The 20,528-nt window shown below is 45.9% G+C and overlaps 1 protein-coding gene across 5 annotated transcripts in view; it reads right to left on the bottom strand.

Moving 5' to 3' along the window:
• LEMD1 (LEM domain containing 1) overlaps window positions 1–20,528 on the bottom strand; it is a 492,643-nt gene that overhangs the window by 390,850 nt on the left and 81,265 nt on the right. For all 5 annotated transcript variants that reach the window (XM_086923443.1, XM_086923442.1, XM_086923440.1 and 2 more), the window contains exon 2: window positions 6,533–6,638. In XM_086923443.1, coding sequence (XP_086779569.1) covers window positions 6,533–6,611 — 79 coding nt within the window. In that variant the 5' untranslated portion in view covers window positions 6,612–6,638. The remainder of the gene's footprint in view (window positions 1–6,532; window positions 6,639–20,528) is intronic.

The raw sequence follows: 20,528 nt of genomic DNA, 5'->3' as shown, positions 1-20,528 counted from the left end.
TTACAACAGTGTTTCATAATAGTTACATAGTAGAGCGGTCTTAAACAAATTTCGGCAGTCCAAGAGTGCGGAGGCTTCTTGAGGTAGTGGTTGAGTCCTAAGGTACCCTCGTTAAATGCTTTATTGAGGTAGTCTGAGAATCTTGAGGCAGTCTCATTTTTTGCACACTCGTCTTGATGCGGGCCGAGGCGGATTTGAGCGATTTAAAGTCAGAAAGCAACGGCGTCAAGGATAGCGTGAAGGCGGCGGCTATCCATTCGGGAGGGAGCGGTTGAGGAGGAGGGCTTTTAGTTTTTTTTTACATTTTGTGAAGGCCGGGATAATTCTTATATCTGCTGCGGTGGAGTTCCAGATTTTTGGCGTGTTTCCAGCAAATGACCTCCTGGCGGTTTTATGTTTGGTGTTCTCAAGGGAATGAGAAGGAGGGAGTTTGAGCTCCTGAGGTTACTTGTCTTACCGGCCCTCTTGAGTTTGGCGGCCAGATAGGCCGTTTTCCAGTGTGAAGAGCTTTGTGCGTGAGGCAGGCAGTTCTGAAATTAGCTCTGTTCAACTGGGAGCCATTTTAGTTCTCTTAGTGCTGGTGAAATGTGGTCGTATTTCCTGATTCCAGTGACCATTGCTGCGTTGAGGGTCGTTTTGAGGGGAGCCAGGTGGGATTTTGTGGTGCCGGTTAAAGTTGCGTTGCCATAGTCAAGTTTGGCTAGCACCAGTGATTGGGTGGCTTGTTTGAGGTCTTTAGTAGGGATGAATGGTTTAATTTTGTAGAGAAGCTTTAGGTTGAGGAAGGAAGTTTTTGCAGAGTTTTTGATGTGGTTGGTCATGTCCAGTTTAGGGTCTAGGGTGATTCCTAGGGATTTTACAGAGTTAGCCAGGGTGAGATTACAGTTTAGAGCATCCACAGCTTTAAGCCATTCTGCGATTGGTGGGTTCTCTTCTTTGTTGGAGATGGGAGGATCTCCGTTTTGTCCGGTTTGAGTTTAAGGTGATTTTGTGACAGCCAGCCTTGAATTTCTTTTAGAGTGTTGTTAAGTCTGAGGATGTCGTTTCTAGATAGATCTGGGTGTCATCGGCGTATAGGTGGAAGGGGATATTTGCCTTTTTAAGTATGGTGGTGAGGGGTTCCAATTATATGTTGAACAGTTGTGGTGAGAGCACTGAGCCTTGGGGCACACCTCTGCTGACAGGGTGGAGGTCGAAGGTAAAGTTTTTGATTTTTATTCTTTGCAAGCGATTCTGGAGGAAGGAAGTGAACCAGCGGAGGACCTTCTCATCGCTACCGACCCTTTCTTGTAGGGCCTTGATGAGAAAGTTGGTGATCTACCGTGTCAAAAGCTGCCGATAGGTCGAGGAGAATGAGAAGGCAGCAGTGATCGGAATCCAGTGACTTATGGATATCATCTGCGATATTGAGGATCGCCAGCTCAGTCAAGTAACATTTTCTGAATCCCGATTGGTGGAGGTCAAGAAGGTTGATGTTGTCCATGTGCGGAGTCAGTTGTGAAAGGACGCATTTCTCGATAATTTTGGATAGGAGGCGGAGATTGGAGAAGAGTCTGAAATTGTTCAGGTCCATGCAGTCAAGGCCTGGGTTTTCCAGTAGTGGCGTTACTTGGCCGACTTAAGGCATTCAGGTATGATGCCAGATCTCAGGGAGCGGTTGATAATTCTGCACCAGAACGGGGCTATGGAGAGTGAGTTTTTTGGTCAATTGAGTTGGTATAGGGTCCAGGATGCGAGATGCGGGTTTGGAGGTGGAGATTAGCGTGATAATCTCGGTTTCCGTGATGGGATTGAAGGACTTCCATGTATTTGTGTGGTGTAGGCATGTGCTTTCTATTGGAACTGGGGGCAGGCATTCGCAGGAAGAATTGGTGCTGGTGTCTAGCGAGTGTTCAATCTTGGAGATTTTTTCTTTGAAGAAGGCGAAGTTTTCTCACAGTTCCCTGGAGACCTGGGTGGTGGGTACGGAGGGCTTGGTGGTTTGTTGCTGGATGATTTTAAACAGTTCATTGGGCCCGCTTTTGCATTGTCCAGGGCGAAGCAGAAAAAAAAAATGTTTCATTACGGATGTGTTTTTTTTTAAATTTTCTCCGAGCTGGTTTGAGTTGTTCGAGAAGGCTTGCGGAGGGGTTGTTTCTCCAGAGTCTTTCTATGGCTCTAAGTTGTCTCCTTTTGTTGTTGATGTCCGTATTGAACCAGGAGCTGGATGGGATGTTCCTGTTTTTTTTCTTCAGTTTCAGAGTGTCTTGAATGGATGCCAGGGATGTGTTCTATTGGTCAGTGAGTTCTGTCGTGGATAGATCATCCGAGGAGGTAATGAGGAGGGAGTTGACTTTTTCCTCCAGGTCAATCATGTTGATCTGAGTGAGATTTCTGGTCCATTTGGGCTGTTCTTGAGTGGGGGGGGGTTGTAGAGTAGCTGGCTGAGTGAGGTGGCAGAGGATTCATTTTAGTGGTGGTCGGACCAATCTACGGGCAGGGTGTGGTTTATTGTCACTGTCACGTTTGGCTATTATCTCATCTAGGGTTGCTCCTTTGGTGCGAGTTGTTTCTGTGCAGTGTTGCGCAAGGTTGTTATTGCATAATAACTCACTCAGGTTTTGGATTAGCGGGCTGTTATCTTCATTCCAGTGTAGGTTGAGGTCGCCTAGAATAAGGTTTTTCGCATCTCGTAGTGAGCAGTGGGCAATCAGGTCAGACAGGTGTTCAGTGAAAGTGGTGGAGTTGCCTGGGGGGTGGTAGATAAGCTGGCAGATTAGTGTTTTTTGTTGTTGCAAGTGTTGATGTTGACAGTTATTGTACTAAAAGGTGTTGTGGTTGGAGGAGTCTGTTTCCGTCACGGAAATATTGTCTCGGTGGATGACTGCTAAGCTTCCTCCTCTTTGGTCTTTTCTGTCTTTGTTGGTGATTTTAAAGCCTGGGGGGGGGACGAGAGTGTCCAGAAGTGGTAGGGAGGAATCATTAAGCCAGGTTTCGGTGATGAATGCTATGTCTATGCCGTGAGAGAGGATGGATTCTGCTAGTTCTGTGGCATGTTTGGTGGCTGATCTGCAGTTTATGAGCATGCAGTTTGTGGGGGTCGTCTGTTTTGGGTTTCTTCGTTAGGGAGCCATGGGGATGTTAATGCGGGTGGTTGGTGGTCTAGGTGAGTATGGAGGGGCTTGGTCTCTTCCTAGTCCGGTGATCACCTGGATTTTGAATTGGAGGGTGACCGCAATAAGATTGACGTACGAGCAGGCGAGATCCGCCGCACCACTCTCAGACATAGCGTCTGGTTCTTTTTAGTCTCTGTGTCAGATTGGGGAGGGGGTTAGCTACCCATCTCTGGGGGGGGGGGGATGGAGGGGGGGGGGGGGGACAGTGGCCGGTCTTTGCTGTATCTGGGTAGTGGAGGAGTGGGTTTGATGCGGTTGCTGGGGGGCTGCGAGGTTGGCTAGCATTTCACTAAGGCCCCGCATTATAGTTGTTTTCTGGGTTTCCAGCATGGAGAGTCACTGCTCAGTCTCTAATTCGTTGAGGTAACAGGACTTGACCTGTGTGGGTGTGATGGGCCTACGGGGGGGGGGGGGGGCAAAGAGTCTCAGGGTGTTGGGTAGCTTAATGGTGGCTGTGTTGTCCATGTCGGGTCTGGGGAAGAGATGATCTCAGGGAGATGGGTAGCCTTATTTTGGTTGTGTTATCCGTGTGGGGTGGGGTCTGGGCGGGGCCGTGAGTGCGGGGGTCTTGTTGGGGTGTGGGTGCTATATTGCCTGTGGGTTCGGGGGGGATGGGTGTTCAGGTTGTTTGGAGTGAGCTGGAGTGAGTGGAGGGTAGGTTGCGGGTGGGGGTGAGAGCCGGCAGGTGACGGATGGGGATGAGAGCCAACGGTGAGCAGTAGGGGGGGTTCTGTTCTCTAGGGGGGTGTGTGGGGATGTCGTGTGATGAGGGGTCTTGTTGGGTATGGGGAGATGGGTGCTCAGGTTGTTTGCAGTGGATTGGGGTGGGGGAAGGTGGTGGGTGGGGGTGAGAGCAGAGGGTGGGAAGTAGGGGATCCTGTTCTTTATGGGGATGGTGAGAAGGATGTTGTGTGGTTGTATCAGAGCGGTAGGTGGCGGGCGGCCGTGAGAGGTGATGGGGGTGTAGAGGGTTCCTGTTCTCCTGGGGGAGGAGCTGGGGTGTCACGAGGAGGTGGGCGTGTCATGAGTAATATAAATAAAGAGACTGTAAAGAAATATAAAAAATTCCAAAAATGCTCATACTGATCACTACACTGGTTGCTGCAAAATAGTATTAATAAAAACAGATTGCCTCAACATGGCCATTTACTGCTGCAATTCTGGACTTTCAATGTTAACACATGGGATACCGCTTCTACTAAGATCAGAATGGTAGAAGTGACATTTGTGGTTAGAAGTGAAAATCTACTTTTGCACGACTTTCAGATTTAAAAGTGTGTACAACTACAAGAGCATTATGGGAAGTGTAACATTATGAGACAAACCGAGGACACATCACATTAGGTTTGCAAACAAGACTACTTCAAAGATAGCCTGTGAACCCTACTGGTGGACTACTATGGGGGAGGGGAAATGGAGTCGGGGTATAGTCTTTTATCACATTCTGGTGGCCAATTCTTTTTTTTTTTAAATAAATATTTGTATTTTATTTTTGAAAAATAACACAAACTTCAAACAAAGCAGGAGTACATGATGCACCCTTGATGAAAAATCACAGTGACAAAATGGCAGTTGTAAAAACAAAATATCTGTCTCAGTGGAATCCACGGAGGGGTCTGAGCCACAGAGGCATGTAAAAATAAAGGGTTATGGTTACACCGGTCATGAGTACAAGTATTAGGAACCCAGATTACATGGTTCAAGGCTCTTTTCCCACTTCTCCATACTGCATTCCCCTGCCTCTACCTCCCACACCACTTCTAGGCTATAGTCCGTGGTGCCTATATCTTCCTGAACTTCCGAGGACAGTCCCTAGCCTTGTATGTCACTTGCTCCGCCACCATGTACAAATCAAGACATGCCATCCACTCTTTCAATGTTGGTATTTGAGGGGGCCCCCAGTATTTCGCAATATCACGTTTTGCCACCACTAGCCCCAAATTGGCCAGTACAAGTTTACGTTGTGGGATATCCACATCGGTCGGAATTCCCAAAAGGAGAAACCTTGGTTCCAAATCTATTTGGACTTCTAATACGGCATTGGGCTCATTCACAATCCTATCCCAATAAATCTGAATCTCAGTGCATCCCCAAAGGGTATGTATGAATGTACCACATTCTGTACGACATCTAAGACAATCTCAGCTTTCAGCTCTCCCTATTGTATGTAATTTTACTCTAGCAAAATAAATTCTATGTAGGATTTTGTATTGAATAAGACGAAGCCGTAATTTGATTGCCACTTTGCGTGGGTGCATAAGAGCGGCCTCCCAGTGTATGTCTTCCATTACACCATTGGTCTTTCCCCATTGCGCCCGTAGTGGACCCAATTTATCAGGCATGTTATTGAGTATTGTTTTAAAGGTGTACGAAATGGCTTTAGTAGGGATTTCTTCTTGGAGGGGTCGGCCTTCTAGTGGGGCATATTCCATTAGCGCCTCCTTATCTAACCCCTCAGCTGCCCAAGCATGTTTCAAGCAGTGATGTGTGTATGCCTTTGAGCTGGTATGTAGCTTGAAGTGTACCAAATGAAGCCAACACACCCTGCTCCAGGATATCTCCTAGTTTAGAGATTCCAATTAAGTCTCATTGCCTAAAGCCTTTCAGTTTCCCCAACTCAAGTAGCAGTTTCCCCTCCCTCAAAGGGGTCTCCCTGGTACATGTGTGGTCCCACCCCATCTGTCTCTCAGCCCCTTTCCATGCCTCAAGCGTCCTCTGGGTTGCCTGGAGTAATAGACTACATCCCTTACCTCCATAAATATAGTGAAGATATGTATGGTTTCTAAATTGTCTCCTGGTGCATGAATCCACTCATTGACGGCCAATTTTGCCCTCTGAGACTCACCCACCTACCTTGGAAGACGCTCCCACCTGTAACATTTGCAAATTGCTATGAAGTGCATACCCAGGGACTGTTGCATTCATTATGTCATTCTGCTTATGTTGTAGAGATTAAAAGAAAAAAGGTGGCAGACAACATCAAAAGATGGGGTACCCGCACTAGTGTGGTCTTCTATATTCAGACTTAAGCAGCAGGCATTAAAGCAGCCTCAAATAAGTCTTAGTAACTGCGGCCATGCAACCGCCATGCAACCACCAAACTAGTCAATGAATTAGGACTTTGAACTGTCCTCTGAACTATTTTCAAATAACAGAATGGTTGCATTTGCACCATACGTGCATCAGTACACCAAAAACAATGTATAGAAAACCAAAGACTTTAACACTTGTTTTTCCATAACCTGTTGGTTTTGCAAGATCCCAGGTCACTCAGATACAATAAAATGTTTATAACCATCGTAAGTCTCATTTGTGCCATATCATGGATTCTGCCAAATGCAATGTACATGCAGATAACTGAAAAACAGTACACATACGTAAGATGGGTCCAGGCAAAGTCCCATGTTTGATTAGCTGTTCCTTCAGTTCAGCGTCGGTCAGGTTCTGAACATCCATCTTGCTTGTGATTGTTTTGTTCTCTCTCTATGGAGCAAGATACAAAGTACAGTAAAAAAAAAAAAGAAATGGCATGCCCTTCAAAGAAGACCTGCTCAAGTATTCATATGGAAATGGTGCTAGTCTGAGATGGAGATCTTTAAAATCATTTTAGAAATGTTTTCAATTTGGGAAAATTAAGGGCATTGTTCCATACATTTTTAACCAACTCCCACACATTAAAACAACATTCCATATGCATTAGTGCATGGACTAATCGGCTATATAACAGGACAATAGAATTCTATAGGCTTCTATGTAAGGTAGAAGATCTTGCTATGCTCTACAGCCTTCTTTTGCATCAGATTTTCCAAAAGCGAACAGGTGGACATCTTAAATAATACAAATAATACAAATCTACACTCTAGTATAGCAGAGCAACCGGTAAGTCGTTTTATTTCTAACAAAATCAGACGAAAACTTGAGTACATTTCATCCTGGGTTTACACGTGTCTGCAGGAAAAGGAAGATTTTAATTCCGTGCAGAAGGTTCACAGTTTACAATCAACCAGGAGATCCTCAGTCACTGCAGTGTATGGAAGTAGCACAGCACGACGATGTGCGTGTATAGGAACGAAGATATCAAGGAACTCTTTCCTCCGCCAATTAAAGTCCCTTCAACTCTCAAAAAGACTTTCGCTGTCACAAAACTGATCGGTGTACAAAAGCAGATGTAATAAGAAGTTGAAGTGGAGAAGCAGTTTACAGAGGTAGAGTAAATATGGTCCTAATTTCTTAAAATCTCTCCGTTAGACCTCTTCATAGATACTGACGCTTACAGAATATATCTGCAGGAACTTTGTGAAGGGGAAAAGTCTATTTTCAAAGTCACTTTCCCTGAAAGAAAAAGCTCATGGGTAACACCTCCTCTTTCATTGCATAAAGTACTCAATGCAAACCCCAAATGGTCTTGTGTGACATTATCCGAATTTTTTAAATCTCAATTTATTTGTAAAGCACCCGAATTACCCCCATCAGGGTATCTCCGCGCTAGGACATCCATAGTTAACCAAGTAGGGACATTTAGAACAGTGACATTTTCAACAACTTTCTGAATGCTGGATAGTCCGTGCATTGACTCAAGTGTATGGATAGTTCATTCCAGTAGGTTGGGCCGGGTGGTGAAAGGCTTTGCCACCTAAGAGGGTTTTTTTGAAACGCAGGACTTGGAGCAGTGCTTTAGCTCCCGAGGGAAGGGGTCTAGAAGGTACATAGCGAACAAATTTGTCGTTTAGGTAGCTTGGGCCTATATTGTTGAACAACTTGTATACCATGCAGCAGATCTTAAATTTGATCCTCTTCTGCACTGGTAACCAGGGAAGTTTTTGAAGAAGCGGGAGCGGTGCGGTTCTGGGGGGTAATTGGTCACCAGGTATGCCGCAGTGTTCTGGACAAGCTGCAGTTTGCTTATGGAGTAATTGTTAGCTGAAATCAGCAGGGCGTTGCAATAGTCCAGACGGCTGAGGACGAATGCCTGAATCAATGTTTTTCGAGTGGATAATGGGAAAACTCTTCTGAGTAGACGAAGGCTGTGGAAGCAGGCTCCAGCGGTGGAGGTGGTGTGCTCCCTCAAAGTGAGTTTGTGGTCTAAGCGAACTCCTAGGTTTTTTACTACCCGTTTTGGACATGGGGCAGAACCTAGTTCATCTGGCTACCAGCAAGGGGACCACTTCATTGTTGCTTCACTGAACAGCATAATCTCAGATTTAGCTGCATTGAGCTGAAGCAAGTTCTTTCATCCAATCCGCGATTACCTTTATACCTGCTTAGAAAGTGGTCTGAATTTTTGGAGTTGGTTTTGTCAAAGGAGAGTAGAAGTTAGAGGTCGTCAACGTAGGATATAAGAATAAATCCTAAGTTCCCCAATAGTCTTGCCAAGGGAGCAATGTAAATGTTAAACAAGGTAGGTCTCAAACATGAGCCCTGCGGTACTCCCTTGGTCACCCTGGTTGTTTGTGAGCAGAAGCGACCCAGGTTAATGGTCTGAGTTCTGCCAGACAGAAAGTTAGCCATCCACTTCAGGGCATTCCCTATGAGACCTATATCTCCCAGTCTCCTAAGTAGAGTCTGGTGGGAGATAGTGTTGTATGCTGCGGATAGGTCAAGCAGCACCAAAAGTACTGCTTCACCTTTGTCCAACAGCCTTCTGATGTTATCCAACTGCCACCAGCGCAGACTCTGTACTGTATCGGAGTCGGAATCCGGATTGCGAGGAATCCAAGCAGTTTGAGGATTCAACGAAAGTGCTTGTTAATGTGTTTTTCCAGGAGTTTGCCATGTAAGGGAAATAAAGACTGGGAATTTTAGGAATTTCCTGATGTGGGAGAATCTGTGCGGCTTTCCATTCCAGTGGGAGAGTGCCTTCCCTCTTGGAGCAATTTAGGATGGAGCAGGCTAGTTGTTTAGATAGTATCCAGTTGTTTTTGCAGGAATGAGATCCAAAGGGGACCCTGATTTGACAATTTTAGAAGTGCTTCAGCAGTCTCCTCAGTGGTAAGTATCGGAATTTTCTCCAAAGTGTGGGAAATGGGAATAGCTGGTGGAGGGTCATACTTATGGCCAATATGAGAGTCCTTAGCCAATATGATTTTGTTGTAGATCATATCATTTTTCTGGGTTAGATGACTGAAGCTGCCCCATCTCAAACACTATGCGACAACATAGCCAATGTCGCAGGCTTTGGGGATGGTGAATGTTTTTAAGATCTGGTAGAGAGTTCTCGGAGTACTCCCTGCTAAATCAAGTTGGGATGCGATGTGCGTTTTGCAAGCGTTTTTCAGATTTTTGTGGTACTGTGTCAGTGCATACTTGGATCTATCTTTATCTGGTGCGCCATGTGAACGGTGCGACTGAAAAAAGTCAGTGCAAAAAACTTGAACGTCAAAGTGGAGAGTGGCAGAATACCACGACATCTGGCTCTGCTTAATGGTCGTGGAGGATTGTTTTAGGGGGGCTAAGCTGTCCATAGCGGATAGCAAGCTGGTATTAAAGAAGGCAAGGCACTCCTCTACATTATCAGTTTCAGAGATTTGTGGAGGAATAAAAGCAGTCTGAAAATGTGAGGGCATGAGCTTATGCCATTGTCTGAAGTATTTTTTAGGGTAGTGTTTTTGTACAGTCTGTGCTTTTGGGCCGTTAATATGGAACTTTATCATAGAGTGATCTGACCAAGTCAAGGGGGACGTTGCCCCATAAGAAATGTTGGGGGAGTTTGTTAGAAATATATCTAACGTATGACCTGCCTTTTGAGTGGGTTCATCATTTATTTTAGTTAGGTTGAGTGTGAACAGGTCAGTCAGAAGGGTTGCCGCATCGAGGTTATCAGGGTTTTCACTGGGCACGTTAAAATCACCGAGAAGTAAGAAATTCTTGGCTGAGATTACGTGTGGGGAGATTAATTCCATGAGCTGTGAAGTGGTGTTAGCAAGTGGTCCTGGGAGGAGATATATCAAAGCTCCTTTCCAGCCCATAAACCCATATTAAAAACTAGAATTGATTTTCTGGTTTGGTGTTCACTGTTCAGACCAGACTAGTTCTGCAATGCTCCGCACCGTCCTATCTGGTTACGACTATCAGATATGCCCAGGTCACATAATGTTTCTAAAAAGGTATCTCATCATGGAATGAGGCACTTTTGGAAAACATGGCGCCAGTTCGGTACTTGCATAAACTGGGAAAATCCAGCTGATGGGTGTACCCAAATGGCAAGGTGCAGAGCTCTCCATACCTTGGGCATATGCGCGAAACTCAACCCAGAAACTGACAATCGAACAGGTACCTCAGAATCGAAGGACCAAAGTGGACTTCAAAGGAAGACCCTATAATCGAGCTGGTGTGGGGATGCCAGGGGTACTGGGCGCGCATTAGCTTGATATTGTATACGGCAGATACAGCTAACTGTCAATAATTTGCTAAAGTATGGACAACATTGTGTGTAACAAATGAAAATTAGTTGCATTTCCCACTTCCCCAAATAAGACCCAAAATAAATTTGTAATATAAAGGTACCGTCTTTTTTCCACAAATGTTGTGGATTCTGGGTGTACTTTAAGCTGAAAATACCAGGAATTAATTTTAAAACGTGTAATGAGTTGTGGATGTATGAGTGGCTTACATAAGAGTAACTCACCTGCCCTGTATTCTTCACGATATTACAAGTGGAAGCAGCTGAGAGTATTCGTGAACAAGCCCTGGCATAGCCAATAGGTCTGGCTTTAATGTGCCAACACATTAAAGCTATTGAACTACGTTGCGTGCTTATATGCTAGGAAGCAAACAAAATGGCTGGCTTTCTGTAAAGAAGGCATATACGAGATAGGAGACGGAGCATAGCGAATGGCACAATGGTGTGTTCTTTTTCAGATGTAAAAAAAAAATATTAGCCCCTCATACATCTGAATAGAAGCACTTTCTGAAGGTGGAATAGTACACCGAATAGGCAATGGACTGTGGTTCTCCTCTGGGTGGAGCCAAAGTCCACTTCGATTTTTTTTTATAATGTAAAGAATTGGTAGCAATACATTTTACAGGCAGAGGTGGCTAATCCTTATGGGCATCCATTCGTTGCCCTTCTTATTTCAGCCCCATTTTTTTATTATTATACCAGTAGTGAATGATAGCCTATTAGTCTCTATTGGTGTAATAAAAATGAAGACCGTCGCTTGAACCAGAGGAATACAATCTGTCTGCTTACACCTGCCATTAGACCGATTTTCCAGAGGCAGCGAAGGTTCAGCACTGGTCTCATGGGACTAACATGGCCCGCTGCTTCTCCATTAGTGACACGCCGGAGTGTCAACCATTCAGGCAACCTCGAACACTTGAGGCTCAAGGCCTGCAGTGCCTAGATGTAGCCGTCAATCGTCCTTTCATTTCACCACAGGGAGGGGTGGGATCTGAAGCCACACTAACCCCACCCTGTGGCAAGATGGCAGAGTGACTGAGGTAGGAGAGAGATGTGTGCCAGACTAGAGAATCTAACCAGCTTGTCAGCTCAACCAGACCTGTATGCACAACGGAAGGCAAGGGGGGGCACAAATGTGGGTATTCGTGTGTGAGTGAGAGCATGAATATGGGAGAGAAATGGAAGAATGAGTGAAAATGTAACAGTGAGAATGAGTGAGACTACGTTTGAGTGAGTGAGAATTAGTGAGAGTGGGAATTAAATTGTGAGCAAATGTAAATGAGAGTAGGTCAGTGAGTGAGCGCATGTGTATGAGAGTGAAAGTCACAGAATGGGTGACAGCTGAGTGAGAATAAATGCAACGGAGAATGAATGAGAATAAGAGAGACGGAGCGATTTGCAGTATAAGAGATTGAGGTTTGAGTGAGAATGACTAAGAATGCGTGTGAGTGAATTGTAAGTGAGCATGAGTGAGTGAAGCTAGGTAGTCTGCTGCTGGCCCTGGTGTACGGAGAGAAATTCTTGGCATACAAGACATATGATAAAATACTGCTTCTGGCATACAGGTGAAAATATTTATTAGGGAGGATAAACATTTTGCTAAAAAACATCACATACGGCATGGAGTGCCAGCAGTGTGGCGATTGGGGGGGGGGGGGGGGGGGGGGGGAGAGCAGGGGGTGTCAGGCAACCACGACAAAGTGATGGCTCTTACATAAGAGGTCATTTTTTCTGATAGGTGAGTCACTTGTAGAATGTAGATGGAATCAATGGCAGCATTCTGGCACTTGTATATTGTGTGTAATTATTGGTTTACAGCAGCACCCAGGACAAAATGATGGCCCCCATAATGCTAGGTCATTTCTGACATATCCGAGTATGCCATATGGATGAAGTAAATGGCAAATCTGGCACTGGCGAATTGTGTGTATTTCAGGTTTAAGGGGGCAACCCAGGGCGTGTGGGTGACACCCATAATCCCGGGGAGCATCAGGGTTCATGAGCTTGGCACACAATGTGAATGAGTATTTAATGAGACCTTTCAAATTCCATGTTTTTTAGCAGATTTATGTGGACATTGTGCTTTAAAATGCACTCTTTGACTCAATTTATTTAAAAAAATGTTTTCCTCTGAATACAAACCCTTCCCCCCGCCATAGCCTCCTAGAAGAACTTGGCCAGGCTCCCCTGAAATCAGTGCAAACAGTATGCCTCGCCACTTTCAAAGATCACCAGCCACCACTGCTTGCAGACAGCTTTTCTGTAAGGCCACACCTAACAATGTAAAAAAACTTCAAGTTAAGTGCACTTTCTTTCCAGTTGTAGGATTTTTTCTTGCAGCCAAAATCCTTTAGTTTTGGTTAGTTTGCCAGCTACACAGCATTGCTAAATATTTCCAGCACTGGAGTTATTAGCCGACTGTCAACACTTTTCACTCCAGCAGAGTATCACCTAAGCAGCATATTTAGTGAAATGCACTACCTAAATGGAAACAAGCATTTACAATGCAATAGGTCTCGCAGCATTAAAGTTTGAGTTATTGGCATTGTGTAGGACAATGCGGTGCATAACAATTTTTGCACACTTTGAATTGGTGAGCAGTGAGAGTGTGTGCAAGAGTATTCTGTTTTTGAAAGCAGTGTGGTAGAGTGCAGGAATTTGGGTGACCTGAGCAATGTGGATGATGCACCTCACGCACGGGGCTGCCGCAGTTATTATTCACACAGCTCGGATGATGCACTTCACGCACGGGCTCACAGCTATTATTCACACAGCTCTGATGATGCACCTCACGCACGGGGCAAACGCAGTTATTTACACAGCTTTGATCATGCACCTCAGGCATGGGCTTCACAGCTGTTATTCACACAGCTCTGATGATGCACCTCACGCACTGGGCTGACGCAGTTATCACACAGTTCTGATGCACCTTAGGCACGGGCTCACAGCTGTTATTATTCACACAGCTAGGATGATGCACCTCCAGCACGGGCTCGCAGCTATTATTCACACAGCTCTGATGATGCACCTCATGCACGGAGCTGACACAGTTATTATTCACACAGCTCTGATGATGCACCTCACGCACGGGGCGGACACAGTTATTATTTACACAGCTCTGATGCACCTTAGGCACGGGCTCACAGCTGTTATTCACACAGCTCTGATGATGCACCTCACGCACGGGGCTGACGCAGTTATTATTTACACAGCTCTGATGCACCTTAGGCACTGGCTCACAGCTGTTATTATTCACACAGCTCTGATGATGCACCTTAGGCACGTGCTCACAGCTGTTATTATTCACACAGCTCTGATGATGCACCTCACGCACTGGGCTGACGCAGTTATCACACAGTTCTGATGCACCTTAGGCACGGGCTCACAGCTGTTATTATTCACACAGCTAGGATGATGCACATCCAGCACGGGCTCACAGCTATTATTCACACAGCTCTGATGATGCACCTCATGCACGGAGCTGACACAGTTATTATTCACACAGCTCTGATGATGCACCTCACACACAGGGTTGACACAGTTATCATTCACACAGCTCTGATGATGCACCTCACGCACGGGGCGGACACAGTTATTATTTACACAGCTCTGATGCACCTTAGGCACGGGCTCACAGCTGTTATTCACACAGCTCTGATGATGCACCTCACGCACGGGGCTGACGCAGTTATTAATTACACAGCTCTGATGCACCTTAGGCACTGGCTCACAGCTGTTATTATTCACACAGCTCTGATGATGCACCTTAGGCACGGGCTCACAGCTGTAACGGTGCTTCCTTCTTTTTACTGGGGGCAACCTGGCTGGATAAATGCAGTGAAGTTTCTCAATGTAAAGACTTTGCTGCCTCAGCTGCATGTTTAAGTATAAGCTCTGGAGAGGATCCATGCAGTACAGGCCGTACCCCGCTTCACTTCACGGGCTCTCTTCCACCTGTTGCCCCGCAGCAGGAGCCCTCGGGAAGCATCACACGGGTCGTGAGGAGAGTTCAGCCCACGACGTACAAAGTGTTCAGCAGTCGGAAAAAGATGTCCCCCTATCAGGCTGTTCTGGGGCCAAACCAGTAATAACGAGCAACACCTTCGGGTAAAGTTTGCGCTATACATTCACATTACATAAATAACAATAACAATAAAAAAACGATCGCTATTGTAAAAAAAAAAGGTAAAACCCATACCAGATATGCGACCCCAGGGCAAGAGAGCGGAAGCAGGAATAGAAAAAACCTGCTGTGGGGCGGGACTTCAGTTTCTGCTGGAAGCCCGCTCCCACGGAGTGCCCGACCAGAGGAGCAGTGGTGAAGCGGGGCTCCCATGCCCGAGGGAGAGCCCCACGGTGGCGGCTAAATTCCGAAGTGAAGTGAGTGGGGCTTAGTTGAAGTGGGGGGCGGCTATGGGGGAGGGGGTTGTCTCTGTGCGCTCGTGTGTGTGTGTGTGCGCGTGCGCTCTTGTGTGTGTGCAGCGGGGGGTGTGTGTCTCTGTGCGCTCGTGTGTATGCATGCGTGTATGTGCGCTAGTGTGTGTGCGTATGTGTATGTCTCTGCGTGTGTGCAAAGAAAATGAAAGCTGGCAACACTATCGCTCTAACCGCGCACTCCCAGAGCCATCTGGACAGCAGTAAAAACGAAACTTAAACAAAGTGAAAGCACTATCTCTCTAAGCACACATTGGAAGGGAACCATAAGCTGCTCAATGGAACGCGCGTTCGCGTGCGCGTGGCCCGCTCAATTCAGACTCTTTCATTCCTGGAAAGCAGAGTCGCTAACAATAGGTCTCTGGCGAGACCACGCTTCGCGCGGTTAACGCCACGAGACCTAAAAAGGGCGAAGGGAGTGGGGACATCTATCAGAATGCACCTAATTATAATAGCTTTTCTAATGACAGGACATCTTCGGTGCCAGTAAAAAGTACCATCCCTTGCTGGCTCTGCAAGCAAGTACAGATAAATGTGAGTGAGTACAGCAAGCGAAATAAGCAGTTAAAACTTTTTGGGAGCATAGACAGCCTGTTTTCTACCTGGCAGACGGACACTGGTTTCCCCGCATTGCTGGTCCTCTCGCCGCCGCATCTCACCAACATTGCGGCCGCTCGACTCCACTCGACTCCCTTCCCGCTCCCCCCCCTGCCTCTTACCTCCTAGGGCCCCCATGTCCCATTAATACACTCTTCTATGCCCCTCCCTCCCCTGGACTCCCACATCACTTTCCCCTCTGCCACTTATCCCCAGATTCCACCCTGCTCTGATAATACACTTGCTTATACACTCTTCCCTCCCTCTGACTACCTTATCAATTCTCCCTCTGCCACTTACCCCATAGTACCCCCCCTTTACAACTATACACTCATCTACGCTCCTCCCTCCCCATGACTCCCTTACCACATCTATCTCTGACTCAGTTCCAAACTCCCCCTTAACTGCCCCCACATATCCTCCTCAATCACCCTCTAACACCTCCATGCTTTCTTCACCAACTCACAATCCAACAAATGCAACACCACCTCCTACTTCCTCAATGCCACTTTCACCGAGCTGTCTGTCCGAAACGAATACCTTCCCTACATCCCCCTCTTGTTCACCTCCGCTCTCCAAAAATGATCCTCCCCCTCATTATAATCTCACCCCCCCTCCAGACTTTTCTCCTCATCATCCACAAGTTATCCCCCCCCCTAAACAACCCTAACTCGACCAACAGCCCACTAAATACGGATCCACAGCACTCATCAACACACACACTGGCTTCTCCTACCATTGAACTTGTCCTTGTGTCCCTCATCTTAGAACTCTCCTCACTCAGAAGCGATATCTCATTCCTTACCAAAACGATCTCCTCGCACAACGACACTCTCCTCAACACACCCACTTACTGTCCGCCAAAGTCTATCCCCAACAGAAACACCCCTCCTCCTAGCTACTACACAACCAGCACCTTAGCCACTCAACCTTCCTCAATCATCCCTCCCTACAATACTTTCATACCCACACCGCCACAACTTGGTACTCATCCAGTACCCTCTGAAGCGGACAGTTCCACTAACTTAACTTCAAGCAACTACACAACTAACACCTTACCCACTCAACCATCCTTAATCGTTTCTCCCCACACTACCAACATACCATCACCGCCACAACTTGGTATTCGCACGATAACCCATGAAGCTAACAGTTCCAATAACTTAACTACCTCTCCCTCACCACCCTCATCCACTATCCCCCTTACTCAACAGTCTCTGCTAGTTCCTAAGAGAACTGGGATGGTACTCACCCTTCCTCCAACCTCCCTAGACCACCCCAACAACTTGGACCTATCCCCCCTTGTCCCTCCACTACTCACCCAATAACCTCGGTAGCTAACAGTTCCGCTAACTTAATTTCTTGCAACTACACAACCAGCACCTTACCCACTCAACCCTCCTTAATCGTCACTCCCTACAATTCCAACTCACCCACATCGCCACAACTTGGTACTCGCCCAAAAAACTCTGAAACCAACAGTTCCACTAACTTAACTACCTCTCCCTCACCATCTTCGTCCACTATCCTCCCTACCCAATTGTCTACCATTCCAATTCTCTTAGGATTAAGCAGACTCCCCTTTCCTCCGTCTTCCCCGAGACCACACCAACAACTTAGACCTGTCCCCCCTTGTCCCCCCTCCAAATCGCCCAACCCCACTCCCCTCTGTTGCATGCGGATTAATTGCAGATCCGCCTCCTGCCACGCTACTGAGATTGCTGAAACCATTCTTAGTAAAAATATTGACATTGCATTCCTAACTGAAACCTGGCTCACAGCCCACTCCACTCCCATCCTCGACTTGCTTATCCCCCCTGGTTACTCTATCATTAGAAAAGATAGAATTGAACAAACAGGAGGAGGACTCGTCATAATTTTTAAAATTGAGCTTAAAATCTCGCTCGTTCATCTGCAAGACCATTCATCCTTTGAATACCTTTGCGCTGATCTCATTATGCCTGACTCTCCTACCACCCGGTTGCACACCATCTATCATCCCCCTGGAAATAACATCCCCTTTACGGAAGAGTTGACTGATCTAATCATACAATCATCGCTCTCACATTCTAATAATCTCTTCCTCGGTGACTACAACATCCATTGGAACAAAAGTGATGATCCTACTGTCATCCTATTTAATGATACCATGGACATCACCAATATGACCCAACTTTGCCATTCTCCCACCCATTACAAAGGTGCCACCCTTGACGCTATTATGACTAACAAAGACCTGGCCTCCCTCTCAAATATACTTCCAGTAGACTGGTCTGACCACTACCTTATCCTCTTCACAATAAATAGAACCATGACTCACCCCGCCCCCATCAGCTCTTTACCTAAGAAAGCCACACGCAACCTTCACCTTATTCCTCCTGGCGAATTGGAAGCCACAATTAAGGCCCACTTACTTCTATCCCCTCTCTCTGACAGCACCACCGACCTAACTAACCATTATAACAATTCTATTCTTGATGCCCTCGACCTAATTGCTCCTATCAAACTCAAACAACAAAAAAGCAACCCTCTTAAGTCTTGATTCAAGTCTGACCTTAATAACAAAAGACGGACTCTTAGACATTCTGAACGGGTTTGGAGGAATCATCCAACCGTTGACAATATGACTCTCCTTAGAACTGCTAGAGCCCAGTACAAAAAAGATATCTTTAATGAGAAAGCCTCCTTTCTACGATCACAATTTGACAAAGCCAGAAACCGCCCTAGAGAACTCTTTAACATTGTTAAAAAACAAACCTCCACTGGCCCTCCTAAAATATTAGCCTCTATTGACAGATGCGAAGAGATTGCCAGTTTCTTTACGAACAAAATTAACAAGATCGAACTATTCTTCTCTTCCCTCCCACTCTCACTACAACCTACTCCCACCCTATACACCCTCCCCAACACTCCTAACTCTCCTCCGTCCACTCTTTCCACACCTCTTGATCCCTCTCATCCCCTCCCTGCTCTCCCCAACAAGATACCTTTCCGAAAATAAGCCCCCCTGCTAAAAACAATGCCTCATTGAATGATTTTAGTACAGTATCTGAATCTATGATCACTAATATCATTGCCAAACTAAAACCCTCCTCCCACTCCAAAGATCCTCTTCCTGCCCCTTTGGTTCAAGAACTTAAATTTATCATTGCCCCTATATGGACCAAAATCATCAACTCCTCTCTTTCCACTGGCTGTGTCCCCACCTCCCTTCAGCTTGGTCAAATCTCACCCATTCTCAAAAACACCACTGCTGACCCCAATGACCTTAACAACCTTCGCACTATCTCTAACCTTCCATGCCTCTCTAAAGCCCTCGAAAAATGTGTCCTATTGCAATTAGAGAAACATATCGCCTCCTTCAACCTCCTTGATGTTTTTCAATCCGGCTTTAGAAAGGGATGCAGTACAGAAACTGCTATGCTAAATATCACTGACGACATTCATCGCTCCCTAGACAAAGGGGAATCCTCATTACTAATCCTCCTCGACCTCTCAGCTGCATTTGATACCGTCCACCACCCCACTCTTCTCAACACTCTCAAAGACCGGTTCGGATTAGATGGCAATGTATTCAAATGGTTCTCCTCATTCCTTCAAAACAGATCACAGCAAATCAAGCTCAGCCATCCTCTCCCCAACCCTATTCAATCTGTTCATGGAACCACTCACCCTCATCCTCAAACAAGCTAATATCAATTACCATCTCTATGCCGATGGCACTCAATTATATTACAAGATCAAATCCCACAAAGACATTCTCCACCTCAATGAGACCTTGACCAGAATTCAAACGTGGTTCCATCTGAACCATTTCAAACGGAACCCTAATAAAACTGAAATCATCCTTTTCTCCTCCAAAAACAACTCCCTTCCCATTCAACTCTGGATAAAGGATATCAAAGCTCTTAACTGCCCACTCTCCACCTCTAATTCGGTCAAATCCCTAGGCATCAGTATCTACCAGAATCTAAATCTCATCCCCCACATTAAAAATGCATCCAAAAGTGCGCTTTTCACCCTTCTCCACCTCAAGAAACTTAAACCATTTATTCCAGCAGACGATTTCAAACTTGTTGTCCAATCGCTTGTCCTTTCCAGGATTGACTATGGCAACGCCACTTTGGCTGGCACCCCTAAAACTCATCTTGCTCCGATTAAATCTGTCCTCAATCTAGCTGCGAGACTCATCTCTGATTGTAAAAAATTTGATCACATCTCCCCGGTCCTCAAAATTCTCAATTGGCTCCCAATAGAAGGAAGATCCACCTACAAGATTTCCTGCATCACTCACAAAGCTCTTCACCAAAACACCCCTTCTTACCTTACAACGAAACTACACAAAGCAGGTTGCTCCAGGTCCCCGAGGAGCACAAACTTCCTTGTCTTGATCCCACCCAGACTCAAATGTCAAAAGACCCAATCCTGTGCGTTCTCTGGTAACGCTCCTACAATTTGGAACTCTCTCCCTAAGGATCTTCGCTGCAACCCCTCTTACCCTCTCTTCAAAAAGGAACTCAAAGTACTCCTTCTCAACAAATACTGGGGTATCTAATGTTACTGACTCTGAACTTGTCCACTCCTCTCTTCCCTTGTCCGCTCCTCTTCCCACCCCCTCTCAATCCATTCATTTTTTCTCACTCCCCCTCTCTTCACCCCCTCTCTATCCTAACTTACAATATTCACTTTCCACTTAATGTTATCTCGCTGTTTCTTTACCCCCTTAGCCCTGTGGAATGCATTGTCATACTGTAACTCTTTTTCGCTTAATTGTTAATTTATCTCATTATGTTCACCATCCTTGTAAAGGGCTCTGATACTCTTGGGTCCAGTAGCGCTATATAAAACCTTTGAAATAAATAAAAATAAATAAACAAAATACTACATTGCCCAGGCTCCCTAGCAGTTATTCAACGTTGGAACACCGCCACGTCATCTCTACG

Source organism: Lissotriton vulgaris, chromosome 5 (genome assembly GCF_964263255.1).
Source record: "Lissotriton vulgaris chromosome 5, aLisVul1.2, whole genome shotgun sequence".
Classification (NCBI taxonomy): domain Eukaryota; kingdom Metazoa; phylum Chordata; class Amphibia; order Caudata; family Salamandridae; genus Lissotriton; species Lissotriton vulgaris.
Note: the sequence above shows the minus strand (reverse complement) of the source record. Positions and strands in the feature narration are given on the sequence as shown.